The sequence below is a fragment of the Labrus bergylta genome, chromosome 17 (genome assembly GCF_963930695.1).
Source record: "Labrus bergylta chromosome 17, fLabBer1.1, whole genome shotgun sequence".
Taxonomy (NCBI): domain Eukaryota; kingdom Metazoa; phylum Chordata; class Actinopteri; order Labriformes; family Labridae; genus Labrus; species Labrus bergylta.
This window is the reverse complement of record NC_089211.1, coordinates 14,787,965-14,808,670: the sequence shown is the minus strand read 5'-3', so window position 1 is coordinate 14,808,670 and position 20,706 is coordinate 14,787,965. Positions and strand designations below refer to the sequence as shown.

At 39.7% G+C, this 20,706-nt stretch overlaps 2 protein-coding genes across 2 annotated transcripts; one reads left to right on the top strand and one right to left on the bottom strand.

Annotated features, from left to right (window-relative positions):
- The first annotated feature begins 265 nt into the window (after positions 1-265).
- Positions 266-3,284, top strand: ora5 (olfactory receptor class A related 5). Its single transcript, XM_020629946.3, has one exon. It carries the CDS (start codon positions 1,101-1,103, stop codon positions 2,217-2,219), a length of 1,119 nt encoding a protein of 372 aa, XP_020485602.3. The 5' UTR covers positions 266-1,100; the 3' UTR covers positions 2,220-3,284.
- A 144-nt stretch (positions 3,285-3,428) lies between these two features.
- Positions 3,429-19,868, bottom strand: nup155 (nucleoporin 155). The gene is made up of 34 exons (XM_020629909.3): positions 19,708-19,868; positions 19,320-19,486; positions 15,638-15,775; positions 15,412-15,508; positions 15,250-15,320; positions 15,068-15,160; positions 13,625-13,888; positions 13,459-13,532; positions 13,268-13,359; positions 13,070-13,167; positions 12,764-12,931; positions 12,528-12,628; positions 12,219-12,389; positions 11,996-12,106; positions 11,812-11,906; positions 11,635-11,720; positions 11,254-11,395; positions 11,035-11,101; positions 10,790-10,905; positions 10,121-10,224; positions 9,799-9,932; positions 9,480-9,671; positions 9,085-9,223; positions 8,856-8,991; positions 8,605-8,758; positions 8,410-8,514; positions 7,909-8,063; positions 7,609-7,738; positions 7,395-7,508; positions 7,170-7,290; positions 6,930-7,040; positions 6,477-6,613; positions 6,222-6,328; positions 3,429-4,698 (listed from the first exon to the last, which is right to left on the bottom strand). Exons 2-34 carry the CDS (start codon positions 19,459-19,461, stop codon positions 4,560-4,562), a joined length of 4,104 nt encoding a protein of 1,367 aa, XP_020485565.2. The 5' UTR covers positions 19,462-19,486; positions 19,708-19,868; the 3' UTR covers positions 3,429-4,559.
- Between the last annotated feature and the right edge of the window lie 838 nt (positions 19,869-20,706).

The following is a 20,706-nucleotide window of genomic DNA, read 5'->3' as shown; positions in this document are numbered from 1 at the left end:
CAGAATTTATTCATATTGTAGTGACTTTATCACAGCTAATAAAAAAAACGCCTAGTTATAAAAATAACAAAAAAGGACAAGTGTGAGGATATTTTGTGGACACAATATTTAATGTTGTCTCCAGCTTGAACCACTTCATTTTTGCAATTAAGACCACAATCTTTTTATTAACAAACAAAAAAAGTAACATTTACAACTGCAGACTGGGTGGATTGGTGCTGCCAAACTTTAATGAAGCTTTAGTTAATGACCTGCTGACTAAAGCCATCTAATAAGGGTTTTTGAGACACCAATACTGATTTTAGAAAAATGTAGGTAAATTCAATGATCAGCCTTAGAGATTGAATGAAAATTGATAATTTCTACAAGTACACCTAAAAGATGTTTTTTTCAACATGTTCACATTATGCATTTAATGTTTTGCACATTATTATTTTTTTTTAAATTTTGAACAAAACAAAAAAAAGCAGGTTACACCGAAACTAAAAACTGTGCTACTAACTGGCTGTTATTTGATGTTCCTAGCTATTTGTTTTTTAACCTTTTATGATTGTAGATTAGATCACGCAAAGTCCTTTAGGCAAAGGACAACTCGTTTAATATGTTGTTAGAATTTGTCAACACGCACTGTGTTAAGAGTAACTTAATGATTTTAGAGTAGTCCTACTGATAAACATTTCTTAAGAAAAATTAAGGGATGATTGCGAGAGGATAAACTGACTTCTTGCACGCAAAAAAATATTTTATTTGAAAAAGTGATGCAGGAATGAAAACACAAATCTAACTGAAATGTTGAAAGGGTTCTCCGTCCTGTATGACCAATGAGTTGGTGTGTTATTTTGATGTTCAGATTCTACCTTTTGTTCTTTCTTCAATCTACATTTGGTCAGGGAAGGCTCCCTGGGAGGGCCCATCTTGAGAAGAATACACCTTCATCTCAGAGGGATTACATAATGAAGGCTCCCGATGGAAAATGAAATGGTGAGTTGTTGTTTGAATACTACAGTGTGATTGGGTCTGGCATCCTTCCTTCCTTCCCTAATAAAAATTCAAAAAATCAAAGCATCCAAGATCACAAGCCTGGAAGACTGTCTGTTAGGATGGACGCAGAAGAGCTGATTGAATCCATCATCAGAGCACTCATGTTCCTGGCAGGTATACTTGGAAACAACTGGCTGGCAATACGCTCCCTACCCGGGAAGAAATCTGGCATCCGCACAAATGAGGTCCTCTTCATCAACCTGGCCGTCTCCAACCTCATCACCAACTACCTGGTGGACCTTCCCGACACCATTGCAGATTTCGCCGGACGTTGGTTCCTTGGGGAAACCTTCTGCAGCGTGTTTCGTTTCAGCGCCGACCTCTCTGAAACCAGCAGCATCTTTACAACCTTATTCATCAGTGTTTTCTGGCATCAGAAGCTCGTCGGCTCTCTAAAACGAGGTGGTGCCTCGGTGCAGCTGGACAGTCTCTGCTTGGTTGGATGTCTTTTGGCTGGGAGCTGGACAGTGGCATTGGTCTTTAGTATCCCACATGTTTTCTTTGTCACAGTGGAGGTGACGAATGGCAGCCACGAGGATTGTATAGACTGGTTTCCTAATGCAATTGCTAGACAAACCTATGAAATATTTTATCTAACCCTGGCGAACGCTCTTCCTGTTGCTGGGATTGTGTTTGTCAGCATCCAGATTGTTATAACTCTTCTCCGAAACCAGCGACGCATTCAGAGTCACAACTCTGACGCTACCAAGGAGATGGTTAAGGAAGACCCACCAGTCAAAGATGCTGCTGGCCCAAGCACCTCAAACGATACCAAAGATTCTGCATCACTAACCACCATCTATACAGGCGTGGCTGCTACTTCTTGTCCAAATGGAAGCCAGTCAGGTCAAAGCGCTAACACCTCCCACCACAGCAAGGACGCAAACACAGGCAGCAAAGTTGGAGCTCCACCAACTCTTTCAAGGCCAAGCCAGATGGCAGCTAAACCAAGTCCAAGCTCGGGCCCTCAAGTGAGGGCAGCCAAGAGTGTGGTGGCGGTAGCTAGTGTGTTCCTGGTCTGCTGGCTGACTCATCTGCTTCTGCGTATCACCAACAACATCCACACCTCATCAATAGTGGTGGAGGTGGCCAGTTATGTTGCAGCCTCCTACACCTGCATTATTCCTTATATATTCCTGCATGGAGTGAAAAAGCTTTCTTGCTCATGCAAACGGTAGAATTATGTAAAGCAAATCTGATTTTACACTTAGACACAATGTCAAGTATTGGAAGAACTTCTGGCTCTGCTTCCCCACTGCACTGTTTCACTGGATTGTAAAACTCTGCTGTTTGTCACTAAACTTAAAACATGTACAGTGATAATGAGTTTTTTAGGGGGTCAATTGATATCATTTTAATAGTCTCAATTGTTGTTCAACAGGGGTTGCTACTACCAATCAAAAGCTAAACCCAAATTTGTCAAAAATGGCCCTGGTATAAATGAAAACTTCCTTTGCTAATTCCAGAAGATGCAGAATAGGTGTGGATGAACACATACTGTACATGGCAAACTCCGTTAATCTCTTATTTCATGATTTGTAAAGAACTGAAACAATCAGCAGATGAATACATAAGCTGGTTGATATTAAATTAAATAGCAACTGTTTTGGTAAAAAAATTAAATAATTTCTCCAACAATAGTGTCCATCTATCTCAAGTGAGGGTAACCAAATGTTTTTGGCCATGAGTGGGTCATCTTCAGACCTCTCTTTCAGACACTTTACAGAGTAAAGTGAGTTTTTGATCTAACTTGGAATACATCAAGGTAGAGGGTAGATTGAATTACTGTCGACTGATAAAATATCTCTAAACCCAATTTAATAATGTTCAGGTTCCCACTGAGCATTTGTTCCAGACAGGGGTCTTCAGGATTATCTGAAACTGACGCAGCTTTTTGCTCCATCATCTTTTCAATATTGTGTTGTGGGTCATAAAGGCACTGTTGTCTTTAAGCTAATTGATCCCTTTGTCAGGAATATTTCATGTATGTTATAAACAAACTTAATTTATATTTCTTTTGTTTTCTACTTCACCATAATGCATGGCTTTGTCATTTGCTTTGAACAGCTATAACTAAACTATATTGATATTATTGTATTTCTGAGACGACAAAAAGCAGGTATACTATCGGGAGAATCAAAACGTAAAAAATCCTGTTTTTTTTTTCTAGCTAAGGTGCACAAAGACTCGTAGCGTCAAAGTTAACATTTTAAGTGACTTGCATTATGAAAACTGTGAAGAGTGTTTTGATCAGGAGCATCATGTCTGATATTATAAAGAAGGCTGTTTGTATCATTAGTTGTCGCTTACATTGCAAAACCTTTGCTTGACGTAATATATTTGCATTTATGTGTCACTGAGTCATTAAAAAAGACATCAACCCAGTGTCAGGTACAAACATTTTATTTTTTAATAAGGCTAAAAATGATATGTGATTGTGTGTTTTAGTGCACAGCTAATTGGAGAAAGAAGTCCCTTACCAATTACTGCCCTGGCTTTCATGACTGTAGAAAACCCTGAGTACTGTTTTCAATTAAAGATAATTATGTCAACAAACAGTGAAGGCAACAAGTACATTATTGGACATCTTTTTGCACCACAGTAATCAGCCCACAGCACATTTTTTATCCTTCTGTTTGTTATTATTTGCAAATTTGATCACAGATCTGTACCTAAAAACACAGCTTTGTTCACAGGTGACATTTCTGCTGATACAAACACCAAGTGATGCCAAGTTTCTCTTAATAAAAATGTTTTTTTATGACTCCACACAACACATACCACAGTATTCAGTGATGGGCTGTGTGTACAAATTGTTCCAAACACACAAAACACTCATTCACCAGGGCACAGGTTACAATTTTCAGCCAAGTAAACAAAAAATGAAATAATACACAAGAGAATTAAGTTGAGTTGACTTTGGCAGAAGGTATGACATTATGGCCAAGTTATATACATAATTACAACGTCCAACACTGAACTGTTTGTTTGGAGGCAAATGGAGAACAATCAAAATGATTCCCCTCTGATCAAAATGTATTTTATGAAGTGGATGCATATGAAAATATCCTAAATCAATCAGCCATAAGTGCATTTTCAATGTATGAAAACAGACCGGCAAACTCTCATTTAGTTATTTCATGCTTCATGAACACGGATGACCTGGGTATCTTCTAATCTTTTGACTTATATTGCAAACAATGCAGAGAAAAAAAAACTATTCCAAAGCTTTATTTTAACACTATGTGTAGACCAATAACAAAAAGTATTAAATAAGTTATAAAATTTGTCCGTCTCATCTTTATCAGAAGACTTTTCTCTCTCCTGCTCGAGCTCGCAAAGCCGCAACGTTTCAGACTGAAGATAAAAGGTGGCAAACTCTACAATGGAATACCAACATCAAGTCGTGCATGCTGATCATGTGATCAGACACATAGATCAGCTGTTAAATTAAGGCAAACAGTGCAACATCCAGAGGTCACCTGTCCCTTGTCCTGTGAAGAACTTCATTAGTAGTGTCAGTGGAGTTTTTCCAGCTTCGCCTGTAGAGACTTGAAGTTTCCAATGGTTTGTTGAAGGGCCGAGTTCGGGCTCAGAGACTGCAGCTCCACCAGGTATCCGCAGATGTTGTCAAGACACACATTAGTGAATCGACGTCTGAAATGGAGGGAAATCAAAGCTATAAAAAACACATTTACAACTTCTTTTTATGCAGTTTTGAAAGTTTAAGGAACGTACACCGCACCTTTCTGAAGAAAGTAAGAAGGTTCAGCAGTCTGAGAGAACACAGTAGGAATGTGTCTTGTTCCCTAACAGTATTAACTCTGCTATGGTGAGGTTAGGTAACACAGAGGGAGAAATGTGTAAGCGGTCTTAATGGGTTCATAATACAGACCCTATTTAACTCAGGGAACGTGTTCTCTTAAACAATAGCACCAGATTATCTTCAAATAAACATATAAACCATGTTGGCCTTTTAATGGAATTTATAAACCTAGTAGTTATGGTTTTGTAAAACAAAACAAAAAAAGAAACATAGTAGGTATCACTTCTGCTATTCTTCTGCAGGTACCATCTAAATGTAAATAATGTTAAAAACAGTCAAATTTGATTCTATATTGACTGAATTGTTTTGTTATGATGAGAGCTGCTTAAATACTTCAACTCTTCAAGCTTTAGGAAGTTATGGAGTTATGCCAGTGCAGTTAGGAGGAACCACTAAAGCTGCCAGTAAACCTTTAAAATGCACAGAAGAATCTAGCCATTGTTTCATATTAACCTGAACCACTTTCAAACTGTCCTAATAAAGTAAGAAAACCCCCTCGGAAAACAGTTGTAATGCAAAGCTATCTGACCGTTAGCTGTGGTGATCACAGAAATCCACATGACAGGAACATTGAGAATCAAGCTTAGGAGGATATTGTGTGTTATTTGTCTGCCCTTCTGTGTGATTTACAGCCTGAATGTAGCTGCAGTGATTGACAAACATGATGCATTACCAAGAAATCTCACAGCGTAATCTCATTGGGATTAATTCTGCTGTTCTCACAGGAAATATGGTTATTAAAGAAATGTTGTCTTTCATCAAAATAACCAGGATTAGAAGATTTCATCCAACAACATTATTAAGTACACCAGTTAAGGACTTCATCTAAGGCAGCTTACAATGAAGTGTGCAAGCAGAGGGATGTTCCGGCCCTGCTTTTTGACACTGAAGCAGGATTCAAAATTTTTTTTTTAGGGATATAAATTGTAGCTCATATGCTCTGTGAACACTAGAGTGCCCACTACAGGACAGGAACTAAGCAGCTACTGATACGGTGCTTTCACAGACGAAACTACTCTAGTATTTCGGGGTAAATTGCATGTGTGAACTCAAACTTTCTCCTGCCCTAGTGATCAACATGACCAAAATGATCTCTGTGCACGTAATAAAACTGCTGCATAACGTTTTCTCTTTGCCAGTATGTTCAGCTCTTTTGGTGATATTGTGATTCAGTTGAATTACACGTAGCGTTCATATAAAGGAAAGTATTCTCTTTACAGCGTCGTTCAGCAGACTCCGTTGCTTCGTCTGCCAATTCCACGCTGTTCTTTTTACGTCCTGTTTTGCTTCAGGATTTTAATTCTCTAGAATTTTTCAGAAGTGCATTTGTGGAAAACGGCTACACAGTGCTTACCTGTCATAGGTTGGTACTCTGCTGGGATCATCCACGTATCCTGACAGAAGCACGTGGATACACTCCACCAGGTGCAAAGGCTTTTTCAGTCGCTGCCAACATGGATCCTAAAGGACGAGAGGTTGATAAACTAAATTATGATTTAAATAAAAAAACGTAATAGTCAATCCAAAGAGGTTCCCAATGCTGCTTATAAGGCCTTCAAATAAAAAAAACTGACAGTGATGACTGAAGTACATATTTTTCAACATTCACCCTGGTTTTGAAGAGCTGGTCATAGACCTCCAGAAGACGAGGTAGCTGTACTCCGATCTCCTGCATGGTGGAGGTGACGAAGCCCACATCCCAGTTCAGTTGGCACCCTTCCTTTTCCAGAAATTTTACAAGGAACTCTACAATCACAAGACACAACAGCAATTTTTAGAAATGCATAACTCGTCAATTTGTTCATTGCTGATAAAAAATAAATAAAAATCAGTTTCCATACAGAGCACAAGTTTGAACAGGCTGGTGTTAATGGGAGGATAATCAAGCAATCATTTGAACACCAGCACCACCCAGCAGACCAGCACCTCAGAGTCATGCCGACATAAATGATGCAAAGGGGAAGTCTAATTATATTACTGTTATTAAAGTTGAAAACAGTGAGGTGGAAATTTCTAACGAGTGGAAAACTGAACATAATTACAGGAAGGCGTAAATGCTCACCCAGAGGGAAATATCTTGGCGTTGCAGCGTAAATCTTTCCCAGCGAGACCAATTTCAAACTGAGGGACCTCATCCTGTCTATTGGACTCATGGCCACTGAGTCTCCGAGTTCTAGACAAGACATAAAAATCATCACTGAAACCAACATCCCATATGGCGAGGAAAGGGAGCTGTTAAAAAGGTTTGGCCATGGCTGAACAATACACAAACAATATGCGGAGGTGTTGACATTTCACTTGCCTTTCTCCATGATCTCCTGCCACAGCGAGTGCACCAGGATGGGGTCAGAGTGTCCTGCGCAGTGAATGATGGCCAGCTTGCACTCAGACAGTTTGAAATGGTCAGCAAATTCCCCATAGAGCTGCACAGGAGGACATGATTCAGCTTGTATTAAGATTACCCCGTCACTGAAAAGAAAATTACTGAAAATTGTCACTCCTGGTTGGTAATTTCTGCATGCGTTACCTTGGTGATGTCCATGAGCTCTGAGTCCAACTGAGAGATGACATTTTTCACTGAGGGATGATGGGAGTACTGTCTTATTAGGGTCTCCTGAATCTGTACTTGGATGCGCACCAGCTAACGAGAGGGAAAAATACACAAACAGAATGGTTAAATAACTTGTTTTTTGACGGATCAGGCCAAGATATCTTTCTCTGTGATGACCATGCATACGCACCTCCATCTTTTCTTCCAACTCGTGAAGAAACTCTCCATCGGACGCCTGAGCTGAGATGCAGGAGGAACTCTTTGCGGACAGGATGGCTCGGGCGATGTACTCCAAACGCTGCTTCAATGAGATCTCAGTGCTGCATGGTTGTAAAAAAACAAAAAAAAACAATATTAGCATACCTTTATTGAAAACATACAAAAGAAAACATTACATAGAGTCATGCATATTTGGTAACTAGATAGCCCCAAAAAAAGATACAGTATGTTAAATACATCAATGTACCACAGTTGAACATTGTGTCTGCACCTGTGCATGTCAGCGAGACGGGCCAGCACATGAGCTGCCTTGCCGAAGTTACGGTTCTTCTCGTAGTAGCGCCACAGCAGGTCCATATTGTGGACCTTACTCTGGTCCTGCTTGATCATATGCATCAGGTGTTCCTCCAAGTACGGAGAATTCACCTGGAGAACAAAGGCAAAGAAAGATGCAATATGATCCCACTAACAAGGTTGATACAGCATGTTTACTATGGCTAAACAGAACCAAAAGAATATGCAGAAAATAAAACAACTTAAAGAATCCAAGTTTACTTGCATAATAAAATGTGCACTATAATGTTTTTATTATTATTTTGAGGAACTTGATGTGATTTTTCTTCTACTTCTTCACATTTCTTATGAACACCCTTAAAAAGTCATTCATAAAAAACACTACAACCTGTTGGTGAGGAAACCCTAAAGTCTGGATTATAATCATTTGAAAAGTATGTAGGTTTGAAAAAAAGAAGCATAAATCAAGACACACTACCTCCAGCAGCTTGTCAGTCAGGTCAGCCTGAATCAGCCAGTTGTACAGAGCGATGTGAAACAGCTCGTCCTGAGACCTCTGGGCCAGACCGAGGATCTGCTCAAACTACAAAGGGAGCGACATATTTTCATTAATAATGCAGATCGTGCACACTGCTGTCACAAAACAAGCACCAGCTGTTCCCTCCTTTCTTACATGGGCAGTGGCTTCCTCGTTGCTGAGCATGTTGGGATCAGAGGTCATGACAGGAGGCCCAGGCTGCTTAGGCACGCTTGGGGACTGAGGGGCTGCTTTGCTCTGGTTCACCAGCTCCTGCATGGTGTCTGTGATGCACTTATAACAACAAAGTCTGGTGCAGAGAGAGAAGGGGAAGAAAAAATATTGGTAACAATGGACTTCAATAGCTATCAATGACACAGATTTGTGTACTGCTGCTTTTGTGTTACCTCTCCTGGAAGGCCTGCTGTCCCACTCTGTCATCCTCAGGCTCTCCGTTCTTGTAGAAATGGGGACCCAGCCTCTGTGGATCCTTCTTGTCTGCTGCTGTGAGGCACAACTCAAGGACTCCCTCGTAGAAACGCACTAAGGCAATTTTTAAACATTAGTATGCTTTTTTTAAAATAACATATCCGCTATAAAAATACAAAATTGGAGGGGGGTCTTGTGCGTCCTCACCTTGTCTGTACTGGGAGCAGACCAGCGGCAGGTCTGTGTGTTGGCTGATCTGCTGATAGAGCTGTAGAGACTCCCTCAGTTTTCTCTCCTTATCTGCTTTATTCTGAATCTGCTTTGAGTTCTGCAGCAACTCATTAGCCTAAGTGGGAGATAAAGGCAACAAATTCAACATTAAGACACATAAATCAATGAGGTTTAATTGGCGCCTTTTAATGTTCTTGATGCAAAGTTATCCTGAAGACAGCAAGAAATGTGAAGCTCGAATACAACAGGAATGGCAGACCTCTGAACCTATAATAGACTGACACATTCTACTTGATCTACAATTATTAAGCTCATAGAATTTCATTTTTTTTCAGTACTCAGTATGAACTCAAAAGGCTGCATGTTTGTACCTTTGAGCAAACGTTGTCATCGCTGCTGTAAAGCAGGGGACAGATGTCTCGCATGTGATTGCTGATGCCGTCCACAGAGGCGTTATCTTTGATGTAGACGTTGATGAGTGCTGTGATGAGTGCTCCAGACAGCTCTTTACCCCGGATCACTACATCTTTAAAACTGGCTCCTTTCATCTGCTCTTGAAACTCCTACAAATGAATAAAATATGCAGAGCGATCAATGAGACATGATATTGTGGACATGGTAATTTGGCTGTAAACAAAAAGATGATATATTCATTACATGCCGCAAAGAAATGTTTGTGCACACATGTACCTTTGGCAGCTCAGACATAATGAGGCTGAACTGATGATCGCAGAGAAGCTTCCAGAGGGCCAGTGTCTGATAGGAGCGATGCACCAACTGCTGGATGCCCTGCAGGGACACTTTCTCATACACCTGAGCGTTGGCTGGATAAGAGACACAAACACAAAGAGAATAGAGTTACAGGAATATAAAGAAATAAAGACTTTTGGTACATCAGAAAACCACATCAACTCTTATTTTGTTAAACATGAGACATTTCATCACGAATACGTATTTGGAATACTAATCTCTCATGACCAGCATAACAATAAAACCTGCACTCATAACTCACTGTGATATTTCCTCTGGAGCTCCTGTTGGACCTGCTGTGAGTTGGCTCCATCAGGGCGCATAAATCCAAGCAGCCTTTGCTGCAAGTTGGCAGGAGAGCTAAAACTAACAGGGAGGAAAACAGATGTTAGTCATGAGGACTGGGTAACACCAGATGTTTTTTTAGACATGGTTCCACTTCAATGTGACGCTACTCAAAAACATTGCAAAGTGAAAAAAATACAAAATTAGAAAATATATTAGTATTTCAGCTCAGCAGCATAATTAGAAGTCCATATAATAATAACATATTTTAGGCGAGTTTGTCACAGTCTTTCACACAGGAACATGTTGTAAAGTGTTGCTATTTCATTGTGTTTGGTTACTTTGTTTAAATCAAGTCTTTTCTCTGTTACATCTCGTCGTGTCTCTTTTTATCATGCAGTAACCAGCTGGATTGCCCCTCGACAGAGGTATACAGTCCAAGTTAAACATGAAGTCATCAGTTAAACTACTCAGGTCACGGCAGGTACTTCGCTGTTAAATTAACAGATGATTTTTAATTAACCCTTAAATTTGTAGCCATTGATTTTCTGATAAGGAAGCTTGTTTGCTGATGGTTGTTTTAAAACAATTAGGTTAAGTCATCAGCAAACTGATTAATTTAACTGAAGAGCAGAAGAGCTCTTACCTTGTAACACCGAGAGAGGACGGACTGAACTGAGAGTTTTTATCAACAAACTCTCTCAAACCGCAGAGCTCATGGAGCACCGACTCCAGATCAAACAAACCAACGCTGCTTTCCAACTGCGGGGACAAAAGATGAGAGTAATTAATGTATGGCTGCTAACATCATTTGAAACACCTATGAACTGAAGTCACCATTAAGTTTTAAATAAATGCTTGGTGTAGGGTTAGTGTGAGTGTGATACTCACAATGTTGACAGTCTGGTTTCCTTTGCTTATTGTTTTCTCAACAGCAAGGCTGCCATCCCAAATATTTCTGTTAGCGTGTGGTGAGCAGAGAACAAGAGAGGAAGGCATGTTTAGTACGGACAACACCATCACACTTCAAATTGACAAAGGTGATACATTTTTATGCTCTCAAAGAATAAAAATGTGTTAATGTGACAAAACATTGCAGGATTTACTCACCCAAGTATGCGAGCAAAGTAGACACAGATGCCGCTGTGTTTCCCTGAGAAAATCACCTCTGGGCTGGCAGACATGGGTGTGATGGGGACAGATCCAGTGTGCATGGGGGCAAACGGGGTGGCAAAAGCTGGGGGCACAATGCCTTAGGGAGAGAAACAAAAGCAACAAAGATCCACGATCACATTTAGCGCTAGTATTATCAAAGGCAATGTTCTAAAAGAGTTTACAATACAGTTTGGATTTATTTCATGTTAAGTGATTAGTCACTTTGTACAGACATTGATTGGTTATTGCATTTATGAGGCTCTTGACAATTTCACAGCTGGTGGGGTTATTTGTATAACTCTTCCCGGGCCAGGTGGACAGTACTCAACTATCTACCTGGTGCAGGAGAGCTCATCACAGGTCCAACTGTACTGGGAGATGTCAAGGCTGCGGGGAATCTCATCTGTGCTTCCCCTCCATACCTAATCATGACAATAACAGAGGGGCTGCTTTTAGTTTGCAGAGAGTATGAGTTTGTTTAAACCTGTGAGCATATTGATAAAGTTATCTGACCTGAAGAAGGCTCTTGTGGCCCACTGTGAAACCTCTCTGTCACTTGCAGCGCTGGAACAGGCCAGAATCAGTGCTGTTGCACAAGCCTGCTCCTCCTGTGTAGAATGAATTAACAACTTCAATATATTGTGTATACTGTAAATGCAATAATAAGACAATCAACAGAGATGTACATGTCTTGTACCCTGTGCAGCTTGAAAAAGCGTTCAACGTCTTCACTTTCTCCTCCTGCACAGCTCACCAGCAGGTGGCGCAGCTGGTCGACTGGACGCAGTTTTTGGAAGATATGGCTCCCCTAAAGGACAGTATAGAGTCTAAAATTAGCATACATAGCTAAGTCACCTTTGTGTCTCACTATATATCAATACTCTACTCTACATTTGCAGCATGAAGACAGCAGTTATAACCTTTGCAGAGAGAAGGACAAACTTCTGTGGAGGGATATTATGCTGCTGCACCACCACAGGGGAATCTGTGATGGAGATGTGGTCCTTGTTCAGGGGAGTGAAAATCTTGCCCGGCCTCTCCTCATTCAGGGCACAAATAGCCCAAGTGTGTCCATCTGCATTAGACATCATCTGCAAATAAACACAAAGAGAAGTGAGCCCTATTTTTGTGTGTTTGGATCTGTGTAAACAAGCTAACACTAATGGTAATGATACACCTGAAGTGACAAAGATTTAAATCAATGTTTTGTACTGTTCATGTTTGCCAACCTGAGTTTCCATCAAAGGTTTCTTGAAGGGGAAGGAGTCATGGTTGATGCACCACAGCACGTCACTATCCTCCATCTCAGAAGCAGCCATCAACAGAATGCCTGCAAGATAAAAAAAACAGAACATATTAAAGGAAATCTACAAAATCATCACAGTAGCACTGCAAGTATGTATATTCTTTGATTCTTTTTTTTTTTTCGGATATTGCTTGTAAACCCAAAAAATTCTGGTTCTACCTTTGCTATGTAGCGCCTTATGGACCTTTGCCGGTTTCTGCAGGGTAGAGGATGCAGAAAAACCAGGTGGCAAACGGACATGGACCAAAGCTAGCAAGCAAGGCCGAACTGCCAAATGCTTCTGGAGTGGAGGGGCAAAAGGTGTGGTGCTGAAGTAGAGACGAACACCTACAGAAACAGAATATGTTGAGGCACACATAAAGTACAATCCATACATGATGAGGTGGATTCATTTATTTGATATTGCAAATAAGCTGAAGATTTCCCTGTTTTTACTCCACTTCAGAAATGTGTAATTGTATTTACCTGCATGAGTTACAGCAAGCAAGTGACAGTCTGACGACTCAGCTCTGTCAATCACAGAGATCTGGACGATGGGTTTGAAGACAGAACGGTCAATTGTCCTGCAGAGGAAGGTTTCAGAGAGACAGAAATTAATATGACTCTTCTATTAGGGTGATTGACAGGAGACACATTTTTAAGTTTCTACAAACCATAACATACCTGGCTATGTTTCCAGCAGCAGCAACGATGGTGCTCTGAGACATGGTTGCGACACGACTCATACCCTGTCCATCAGCCCCCAGGTCATACACCTAACAATAAGAGACATTGTAAATCATTTTACCGCAGAATCAATCCCTACAGATTACTCAAAAATCTGAAACAATCATGAAAATTACTGAAAAACATACCTGCAGGACATCTTTCTCAGAGCGTGTGAAAAGTGTGTTGCGTGAGTTGTCAATAGCAATCTGCACGATGGGGTCTGTAGAGAACAAGGACAAGACAAATTAGAGGGACGCTTAATCAAATCAAGGACATTTAACACTCCAGCTGGAAATGTGTCCCCCTCCTCACCATCTTCAGAGAAGGAGAACTGGAGCACGGAGGGGACGAGGAAGGACAGAGAGCTTTTGGAGTGGTTGATTTTTCTGCAGCGTTGACTCAGCCATCCTGCCTCTGCCTGGTAGGCGATCTCATAGAGGCAGCCATCTTTTCCCGCCATAAAGATGCGTCCCAGGTCGGTAGAGGTGATGGAAAGGATGTAGGTGTTGTCTGTGGGGATCGAGAAAAGGGGGTCTGGAAGAAGCTGCATCCCCCCTGACATGCTGTCGTTCAAGCCTAAAACAAGAGGAAGACAGATGAGGCAGACATCCCCACAAAGGAACACTCTTGCAATCAAAACAACAGATATCTGTACAAATACTTCATCAGTTATAAACAGCACTTATCAATCAATGCGCTTCTTAACAATAGGGATGTCTATGGTGAAACAGTTCAAGGTAAACTTTCTTGCCCATTCTTGATTATGGGGACGTGCTTTATTTGAGTGCGTCACCCAAATGTCTCAAGTCCTTGGACACTATTTTTCATTCAACACTGAGATTTGTCACTGGCTGTAGTCGTCTCACCCACCATTGTGAATTGTATTTGAAATCGAACTTGCCTTCTTTGAGTGCACGCAGATACGCACATTGGCTGACCCTAATTTATAAGGCTCTTTTAGGCTTGATTCTTTTACATTTGTGTGCTTTATTGCAGAGAACAAGCAGTCGCTATGCCTTGCGTTCCTGTACTACACTTGTTCTATCTGTTCCTCGGGTAAGGACTGAATTAGGAAAAAGAGCTTTCAGCTTTGCTGCCCCCTCGGCATGGAATAGTCTACAGACTGAATTAAAACTCCCTGAACTTATTCCACTTGGAGCGTTCCGTTCTATCTTGAGGGACAGACAACGTGAGACCATTGAACAGTGCCTGTGTTTTTAAAATCTTAAATTGTTGTTTTATTGTCACAGCGGCCACACTTTCTTTTTATTGAAAATACTATGTTGTTAAGCTGTACTGTCACTTAATTGTAACTGTTCTTTTGACATGTGCTGCTGACCTCTTGGCCAGGTCACCCTTGTGAAAGAGATCCTGATCTCAATGGGTTCTTTATCTGGTTAAATAAAGGTTAATAATAATAATAATAAAGTAAGTACTTGCTCGCTTGACCACCTTCACAAGTTATGCATACCTTACACCTATTTGTCACATTGAAAAGCACAAGCAGCAATATATTTAGCTTCAGGCTGCCATGTTTTGTGTCTCTCGCAGCTTTAAAACATAGTTTACTGAAGTGCAGGATGATATTCTTATCGAATTACAAAATTTGGCAGAGTTTCTGGAGTAATGACTTTACATTTCAGTTAATCTGCAAACAGAGAAGCATCAGGATAAATTGTCTTTCCGACATTAACATGATAACTTCCACAGGAAAAACTTGAATGTCACTGTAATAGAGCTGTAGGAGGGACTCACCAGCCTGGCTCTTGGGGAAGCTCAGTCCGAGGATCACAACATCCACAGAAGTGGCCAGTACCAAGAGGTAGTGAATGTGTGGCTGTAAAATCCCTGAAAAGAAAAAACGCAACTATAAACAACATTACTTCAAATGAGTGGTTTGACAATAACCAATGTTGATTTTAAGGGTTCACACATACCTTGTTTTGGTTTTACAAGGCCCACTGCCAATATGGTTTCAATAAGGCCATCAAAATAGGCAACATCTCCACTGCAAAGATTAAAGCCGAAATAAATAAATACCTAATCACGTATATCAAACGTTGTCACACAGCATCATCACATAAGCTTGATGTACTTACCCATCTTCATAATTCCACATGAAGATGTCGTTATCAATAGTAAGCCATGCTCGACAAATCTCAGGAAAAACTCCCATCATGCAGTTACATTGCATATCTGGGTTGTAAACGGTTAAGTTGAAACTCAAATCAAAGATAATCACAGACAGATGCTTTTAGTCTCAGGGCAACCTCTTAGTCCTCCTGCAAGCATTCAATTTTATTTTCCTGAATGGGCAAAGGATACGGCTGAACTGCTCCACCAGCTCAGGTGGCAGGGGGACTCGGCGGACTGCACTGAGCTCTGGGAGGTTTGGCACACTGATTAAACCAGGTCCCTGGAGCGGGTAGTCCATGTCTGACACTCCAGAGAGGGACGGCATATCTACAAAACACAAGAAACAACAGGTCCTTCTCCATTCACAAACAAGTGGGAATCTTGATAGCTGTGTTTTGATGTGAGCTTTGATATGGCATTGAAAGAAGTTTTGCTTTGTGCATCACCTTTTCTTCTGATGCATTACAGCTCTCAGACTGTGAATGTCCCCAATTACATGCTTTTTCAAAACATACAGTATCTCACATCTCATGCATTGGACGGCCTGCCAGAACAACCCCCCTCCCCACCAGATTGTTGATGGACGGCTTGCCTTTCCCCCCTCCACCCCCTTGCTCCCTATCCCTCTTCCTGCATCTTATCCCATCTCTCCCCCCTATCCCTTTCCAAGCCCGGCGCAGTCTAGGCCTGTGAAGGCTGTTTCGTCATGAGCCGGGGATCCAGCTGAAGATTTCTGCCTTTTAATAAGACAGTTTTTTTCTTACCACGGTAACTTTTGACTGCTTTGCTAAAGTGCTCATGATGGATAGGCCATCTTTGTACCATAACAATGAGTAAGGTCTTTTACCTGCGTTTTGTAACATAACAATAAGTAAGGTCTTTTACCTGCTTTTTGTACCATAACAATAAGTAAGGTCTTTTACCTGCTTTTTGTAAGATAACAATGAGTAAGGTCTTTTACCTGCTTTTTGTAAGATAACAATGAGTAAGGTCTTTTACCTGCTTTTTGTAACATAACAATAAGTAAGGTCTTTTACCTGCGTTTTGTAACATAACAATAAGTAAGGTCTTTTACCTGCTTTTTGTACCATAACAATAAGTAAGGTCTTTTACCTGCTTTTTGTAACATAACAATGAGTAAGGTCTTTTACCTGCTTTTTGTAAGATAACAATAAGTAAGGTCAATTACCTGCTTTTTGTACCATAACAATAAGTAAGGTCTTTTACCTGCTTTTTGTACCATAACAATAAGTAAGGTCTTTTACCTGCTTTTTGTACCATAACAATAAGTAAGGTCTTTTACCTGCTTTTTGTACCATAACAATAAGTAAGGTCTTTTACCTGCTTTTTGTAACATAACAATAAGTAAGGTCTTTTACCTGCTTTTTGTAAGATAACAATAAGTAAGGTCTTTTACCTGCTTTTTGTAAGATAACAATAAGTAAGGTCTTTTACCTGCTTTTTGTAAGATAACAATAAGTAAGGTCTTTTACCTGCTTTTTGTAACATAACAATGAGTAAGGTCTTTTACCTGCTTTCTGTAAGATAACAATGAGTAAGGTCTTTTACCTGCTTTTTGTACCATAACAATGAGTAAGGTCTTTTACCTGCTTTTTGTAACATAACAATAAGTAAGGTCTTTTACCTGCTTTTTGTAAGATAACAATAAGTAAGGTCTTTTACCTGCTTTTTGTAAGATAACAATAAGTAAGGTCTTTTACCTGCTTTTTGTAACATAACAATGAGTAAGGTCTTTTACCTGCTTTTTGTAAGATAACAATGAGTAAGGTCTTTTACCTGCTTTTTGTACCATAACAATAAGTAAGGTCTTTTACCTGCTTTTTGTACCATAACAATAAGTAAGGTCTTTTACCTGCTTTTTGTACCATAACAATAAGTAAGGTCTTTTACCTGCTTTTTGTACCATAACAATGAGTAAGGTCTTTTACCTGCTTTTTGTAACATAACAATGAGTAAGGTCTTTTACCTGCTTTTTGTAAGATAACAATGAGTAAGGTCTTTTACCTGCTTTTTGTAAGATAACAATGAGTAAGGTCTTTTACCTGCTTTTTGTAAGATAACAATGAGTAAGGTCTTTTACCTGCTTTTTGTAAGATAACAATGAGTAAGGTCTTTTACCTGCTTTTTGTAAGATAACAATGAGTAAGGTCTTTTACCTGCTTTTTGTACCATAACAATGAGTAAGGTCTTTTACCTGCTTTTTGTACCATAACAATGAGTAAGGTCTTTTACCTACTTTTTGTAAGATAACAATAAGTAAGGTCTTTTACCTGCTTTTTGTACCATAACAATGAGTAAGGTCTTTTACCTGCTTTTTGTACCATAACAATAAGTAAGGTCTTTTACCTGCTTTTTGTACCATAACAATGAGTAAGGTCTTTTACCTGCTTTTTGTACCATAACAATGAGTAAGGTCTTTTACCTGCTTTTTGTAAGATAACAATAAGTAAGGTCTTTTACCTGCTTTTTGTAAGATAACAATAAGTAAGGTCTTTTACCTGCTTTTTGTAACATAACAATGAGTAAGGTCTTTTACCTGCTTTTTGTAAGATAACAATGAGTAAGGTCTTTTACCTGCTTTTTGTACCATAACAATAAGTAAGGTCTTTTACCTGCTTTTTGTACCATAACAATAAGTAAGGTCTTTTACCTGCTTTTTGTACCATAACAATAAGTAAGGTCTTTTACCTGCTTTTTGTACCATAACAATGAGTAAGGTCTTTTACCTGCTTTTTGTAACATAACAATGAGTAAGGTCTTTTACCTGCTTTTTGTAAGATAACAATGAGTAAGGTCTTTTACCTGCTTTTTGTAAGATAACAATGAGTAAGGTCTTTTACCTGCTTTTTGTAAGATAACAATGAGTAAGGTCTTTTACCTGCTTTTTGTAAGATAACAATGAGTAAGGTCTTTTACCTGCTTTTTGTACCATAACAATGAGTAAGGTCTTTTACCTGCTTTTTGTACCATAACAATGAGTAAGGTCTTTTACCTACTTTTTGTAAGATAACAATAAGTAAGGTCTTTTACCTGCTTTTTGTACCATAACAATGAGTAAGGTCTTTTACCTGCTTTTTGTACCATAACAATAAGTAAGGTCTTTTACCTGCTTTTTGTACCATAACAATGAGTAAGGTCTTTTACCTACTTTTTGTAAGATAACAATGAGTAAGGTCTTTTACCTGCTCTTTTGTAACATAACAATGAGTAAGGTCACTGCGGGCGGCAGTGGCTCAATTGGTAGAGTCGTCGCTTCTCAACCGGAAGGTCGAGGGTTCGATGCCCAGCTGACCAAATGTCCGATGCGTCCTTGGGCAAGACAATTGCTCCCCGCTGCTTCGGTGGTGGTGTATGAATGGGATTAGTTACTTCTGATGGATGATACTACATAGCGATCATCACTACCATCAGTGTGTGAAAGGGTGTGAATAGGTGGGTGTGACATGTGGTGTAAAAGCGCTTTGAGTGGTTGGAAAGACTAGAAAAGCGCTTTATAAGCTCAAGTCCATTTACCATTTACCTGCTCTTTTGTAATGTTAACAGACAAAGAGTAAGGCATTTCACCTGCTTTGTAAAGTGTCTCGAGATAACACTTGTTATGAGTTGACGCTATACAAATAAAAATTGATTGAGTGATTGATGCACTCCTCTTGTGCATTTCCTATACGTGTGTGTAAACAACAATTGAAAGCGACGATGGATGCTTTCCAACTTTATTTGTTCCAAAGTTTTGACTCTTAAACCATCCTTCCACTTTACTCTACTGTTCGTAGTTCGATAAGCAAAAGCTAATGTGAGTAGAAGCACTTGAGTTGGTGGTTTAATTAGTAGGCCTTGTTCTGCTGCTTACTGTGAGCGGGGACGCTGAGCAGCTCCGACAGGTCGGGGAAGAGACGGTCATCCTGCAGGTGTCTGTCAATGAGCCGGGAAGAGTTTTCCAGAGCTTCAGCGAGAACAGCGGCGGGGCTGCTGGGACCAGCGCTGGACGGCATGGCTGCGCTACCACCGCTCACTTATCTACAAATTAATAAAAAAAAGGTTCAGCAACAGCAGAGTGAGACAAGTAGACAACCCCCAACTACAAATGCCTCTGTAACCCTCTGTAGCTAATGTTAGCTGGTGTAATACCGGTCAGTTAGCCGACTGCTAGCATTGAATCCTCTTTTTTTTTACAAGCGAACTAAAAGGTAAACAAAAGTGTGAAATAAAAGTGTTCATGAATCGATGCGTAGCTTTACCAGACTGAAAGGGGTCCACGTGATACTGAGTTTTGTTTTTTTGTGGGGGAAAAAGTTTTGTACTCCTGTTCCGCAGAAAAATTTGAACAAATACAACAAAACTAGCAGCCCGCCAACCTCATGCACAGCGGCAGAGGTGAAAGATTTGCTTCCGGTAAGCTTCTTCTTCTTCTTCGCCGTCCGTGACTTTGTGCAGTGAGCTGTTTTGTTGCCACCTATCGGTCACACAGAAATGAAGCGAAGTATAATGAAAGTTTGCCACCGGCATTGCAGTCAAAAGCTCTTTTAGATGCATATACATTTATAATTTTATAACCTTTTGCAAATTGAAAATCTGTTAAGATAAATGTATTTTGTTATTGTTTATAGATGAAAAGTAAATATTTAATACTGTAATCTGTTCTGCACGTGTTACATTTACACATTATCCCTGCACTCATGTTCACTTCATTTGTCTGTCTACTCGCCGTTATATTGTATAGTTTCTGCTTATAATATGTCTACACTCATGCACTTTAACTTATGTCAATACTGTCCATTTACAACTCTGTTTTTTTGCACATTTACATTCAATCTTCCATATTTAATTTTTAACCATCTACAACTCTGTTTTTGCACATTTACATTCAATCTTCCATATTTAATTTTTAACCATCTACAACTCTGTTTTTGCACATTTACATTCAATTTTCCATATTTAATCTTCCTATTTAAGACTAGTAATGCTTAGTGAAATCCTGGTTGTATATATTCACATTCTTAGTTCTGATATTTTTTAGTACTTATTTACTTTGTATTTAATATTATATTGTGTTTAGATTTGCTAACATTGTGTTTTTTACTTATATTGTGTGTTTGGATAACCTGCTGCTGTAACGCCACAATTTCCCAGTTTGGGATCAATAAAGTAATTCTATTCTAATCTATTTAAGTACCTTATATACAGTATGTGATATATAAATTAAATGTAAGTGCAAATTTGCAAACCCTTAGGTCCCT